This window comes from Ammodytes marinus (assembly GCF_949987685.1).
Source record: "Ammodytes marinus genome assembly, chromosome: 11".
Lineage (NCBI taxonomy): Eukaryota > Metazoa > Chordata > Actinopteri > Uranoscopiformes > Ammodytidae > Ammodytes > Ammodytes marinus.
In genome coordinates, this window is record NC_137215.1 from 3,440,099 (window position 1) to 3,444,419 (window position 4,321).

The 4,321-nt window shown below is 38.9% G+C and overlaps 1 protein-coding gene across 1 annotated transcript in view; it reads right to left on the bottom strand.

Moving 5' to 3' along the window:
- LOC307257466 (glutathione S-transferase A4-like) overlaps positions 1-1,681 on the bottom strand; it is an 8,317-nt gene extending 6,636 nt beyond the window's left edge. The window contains exons 1-2 of the mRNA XM_080036709.1: positions 1,550-1,681; positions 1,321-1,445 (exon numbers count right to left, since the gene is read on the bottom strand). Coding sequence (XP_079892835.1) covers positions 1,321-1,407 — 87 coding nt within the window. The 5' untranslated portion in view covers positions 1,408-1,445; positions 1,550-1,681. The remainder of the gene's footprint in view (positions 1-1,320; positions 1,446-1,549) is intronic.
- Positions 1,682-4,321: the final 2,640 nt, after the last annotated feature.

Here is a 4,321-nt window from a genome sequence, read left to right on the forward strand (position 1 = left end):
AGGGGGGACAGCCCAGGGGGGACTGCCTAGGGGGGACTGCCTGTTGAACAGTATTTTTAGAGACCCTTTATGCCTCTTCAGGAGAGAGGGGGGGCGGGGGGGGTTGTGAGTGAACTTTGGCCTCAGGGTCACAGGATAACACGATAAGTGACTCATTGTAGTCACTCACTAGATGTCTTCAAATAACCCAGTTACTTTGATTGACCCCAATAAACATTCCACAGTTAACTTAGAACAGTGGTTCTCAATTATTTTCTGTCATAGGGGACATCATTTTTTTCGCGCCCCCCTATACTATTGAGAACCTACCAATATTTATTTATTTATCTGTACAAAACCACTATGAGTTTCTGGCACGAGCATTCTGCATACAATCACCTTATAATCAAATTAGATAACAAAACTTAGCTGAGATAACTTCTGCAGCAAAAAAATTCAAAGTTCAGTTTATCAGCTCAATTTGTAACATTTAAACAAGACTGCTCAGTCGGTGTGAATCTCAGGACAGAGAAACAAGAGCAAATTATTCACAGGTTTGCATTTCATTCAAAACATTTTTAAACTGTAAACATAGTTAAGGTGGTGTTTTTTATTATTATTATTATAGGACAATAGGCCTTCTGTGATGCGATAACCAATAATTCATTAATGTTATTATTAGTCTACTTGCTTGATTTCTTTTAAAATAGCCTACAGAGACACTTGGAGACACATGTGGACATTTCACAACCCGGGTGGGGGGGGGGGGGGGGAGGGAGGCGCCCCACCATTTGAGAAGCACTGGACTAGAGCAAGATTACAAGAGAGTAATTGTAGAAATACATTACTACAAATAATTCTGCCCTCACACACATGTGCATGGTCAATTTGATTTTATTTATTTTTTACTCAGTAGTTGGAACTACTTTTTCTAAGTAGCAACCAAACTACATTTCTCCCTATAGGGTATCTTTGTACACATTCTTCCAGACATCTGGATCTTGGATCTGCAATAACCTCTGGCATTTTCTTTGCTGTCATGTGACTTTTTTGTGTTATAAGTTTGCTAAAATGTGCATGGTCAATTTTAGTTTTGTTTTCCCAAGTAGTTTGAAATGCTTTTGAGAGAGAGAGAGAGAGAGAGAGAGAGAGAGAGAGAGAGAGAGAGAGAGAGAGAGAGAGAGAGAGGGGGGGGGGGGCGAGAGAGAGAGACTTTCTTCCAGTGTTAAGTCATTTGTTTGCAAAGTTATTCGTTAAACTAGCTTCCACAACGCTTGCATAAAAGACAAGCAAAAACATTCTATGCATACCACCACCACCACCACCACACCCTTCACTTACTTCCACTCCGGCAGCTGTCAAAAGCCAACGGACTGACTCCATTCTCCCCCTCCCATCGAAGTAGTGCAGCACAACTTTCCCAGCCATGATTATGGAGAATTTCAGGAAAATGTAATCCCAAAAAACTGCACAGAAACACACACAGCAAATAGGATTAAAGAATACAAATGCATCTAAAGTTACAAACACAATGTTAACCGGTATATTGTACAGTTAGTTGCTTTCTTACCGTGTTGTGCACTTGCCTCACGGGATCGCCAGAGTGAAGTGAGCTGCAGTGAACTTTGTTAGGCGTTATATAGGCGTTATATAATATTGTGCCGTGGGGAGAAAAAAAAACGCGAAGGGAGGAAGCTGTGATTAGTTCTTGGGCGTGTGTTACGTTGCAAGATAATAGCCTCGTTCGACTTGGAGCCGTTTTAGGTGGTTCCACAACGTATATTTACTCAGGGGGGCTGAATACTTTCGCACGCCACACTTTTCAGTTTTTTATTTATATAAAAAAAATTGTAAATCATATTTCATTTTCATTCCACTTAACAATTATGCGCCACTTTCTGTTGGTGTATCACATGAAATCCCAATAAAATAAATGTGTGTGTGTGGTTGTTACGTGACAAAATGTGGAAAATTTCAAGGGTGATGAATACTTTTGCAAGCCACTGTATGTTGGACCAAACTGGAGGTCGCAAATGATGTGACCATAGTATATAAAGGGTTCAAGGGTTTACCTGTTAAGTAGAGTATACGCCAAGTTAGTTGTTTATTTTGTCTTTTGTTTGTGTGTTCACTTTTTCAGTTATGTGTTTGTGTTCTTAAAAAAAAAATATTAAAAAAAAGATGATAGGCTATGGTTCATGGGAGTGAATATAGTTTAAATATTGATTATATGGACGCATTTGGACTAATTTGTCCCTTTTCTACATCAATTTATGACGGACATTTATTTATTTATGTAAAGAAAAAGACAGCATTCAGGTTAAAAATGTAGGTGACACAAATGTAATGGAATATAATGTAGTATTGCTTTCAAATATTTATTGTCCTGTATTGTTCAAAACTTTCTGTACATTCAAAACATACCACACGTGTTTCGGGATGTTATGATTTTGAGGAATAGCTAGCTGTCTGCATTCACTTGCATTGAGAGGCTACTTCGAAGCTCAGAAGCCACTGTTAAGATGGTACGGTCCACTTTAGGGGTGTCTGAATTCGTCGAGAAATATCTAGTAACATGTAAGAAGGATATATAAATGTCTCTAGCTCCTGAACTGTTATTTATTACGTAATTTGTGAGATGGGGGATGTCTTTAATATATATTTAAGAGAGGAAAATGTACTTCTTGTAAATGAGAGAGATTGAGAGGAACATATCCTCCTCGAAATCTACGGCTTTGTGTTGGTTGGTTCCAGAGCCGTTGGAAAAGAAACGGCTTCAACCAACGGCTCTGGTTGGTTCCTGAAGCTGTCTCATTAACATATTGCCGCTACGCATCATGGGAAAAATACTAACTGCTCAAACTAAAAACACAAACAATAACGTATTTAACACTTCGTAAACGATAGTGTAGCTTTGTTTGTCTGCTGGAATGTTTTAAAGAATATGTTCAGTGTCAAATACATATTTTAAAGTATAGTTTTGTAATTCATTTTTTCGCTTAAAAACACAAATACATTACAACCCGTTCACTTAACACATACATACCGATACATACGTACAGATTCAACAGTTTTATACATTCAAATTGGAGGTCAGTGGGCTACATTTGGCGTATTTACACAGTTATTAACGTATTTAAGCTGACACCGTAACAGAAACCGCTTCCATTACAGACGCACTATATATAGCGATACCTCCCACTTAGTATACTGGATGTGAGGGCGATCTGGCTGCGACATCTGTCACCCCATTGATCGCTAGGAAATTGATTCGGCTGATCTGGCTGGCTAGGCGGGTGTCCCCTTCCTCCCTCACCGCTCCATGAGTGTCCGCTCCCGAGACCCTGCGCTCGGTGTTAGCAGACCAAGATTCCCCCCGGCTTCGGACGACGATCCATATCGGTGTACCAGTAGCTGCGCTCCCCTGCTAACAACCTCCAAACAAGCTCAAGGCCCATTTGTAGGCGAAACGTAGGGAAGTAAAAGCTCCACCAAACGTCAGACACATCCAAATGAGGCGCTGCACGTGGCAGTCTGCCTTCCTTTTAAGATTTTTATAATGAAATATTTTAAAGTTAATTACATTTAAGTACCTTTAGTTTAATTTAATTGTAAGTACGTTTACCCGAAAACATGTGTTTGATATTTATACTATGAGAAGTAGTGTATAGGCTACTGTCAAATACTTCCCTCTAGTTAATGTTTATTTGCATAGGGACGTGCGTATAGCATAACATAATCCCTGCGTTCCGAACCGCATACTTCCCTACTATTTAGCATGCCAGAAAAAGATTTAGGATGTTCCAATATATGCAGGTCATTTGTAGTATGTTGAAAATACATAAATGTCCCACTAACTCCAATAGCATTTTGGAGTATTAGTCTTTATTCTTGACTTTTCTCGACATAATGAAAAAAAAATCTTCCTTATCTGATTTTTCTCTCTCTCCTGTGGTGGCCCTAAAACTCTTCTGTACTTTAGTATGTAGTGTAGTAAAAAAGAAAAAGTATGTGATTCGGAACGCAGGGTGTATCTTTATTTGTAATTGTACCAGGTCCAGGTACAACTATGCCACACTGCAAAACATGACAACGAAGTGATAAAAACACACACATGTCACATGGACATTTGTTTCAAAGTTTATAATATAAGAGTAGGTGTCACCTTGTTTCCGTCAGTTCAGGCCATCATAATTCTTGCATTTTCATTTTTAAATAAATTAATCAAATAGTTTAATGCTATATTGATAAATATAAGGATAATATATTTCCTACGGCACCTGAAGGCAGCACCATATAACCGAGAGTGTGAGAGGCGGGATTACTAGGGGGATGGGTCGCT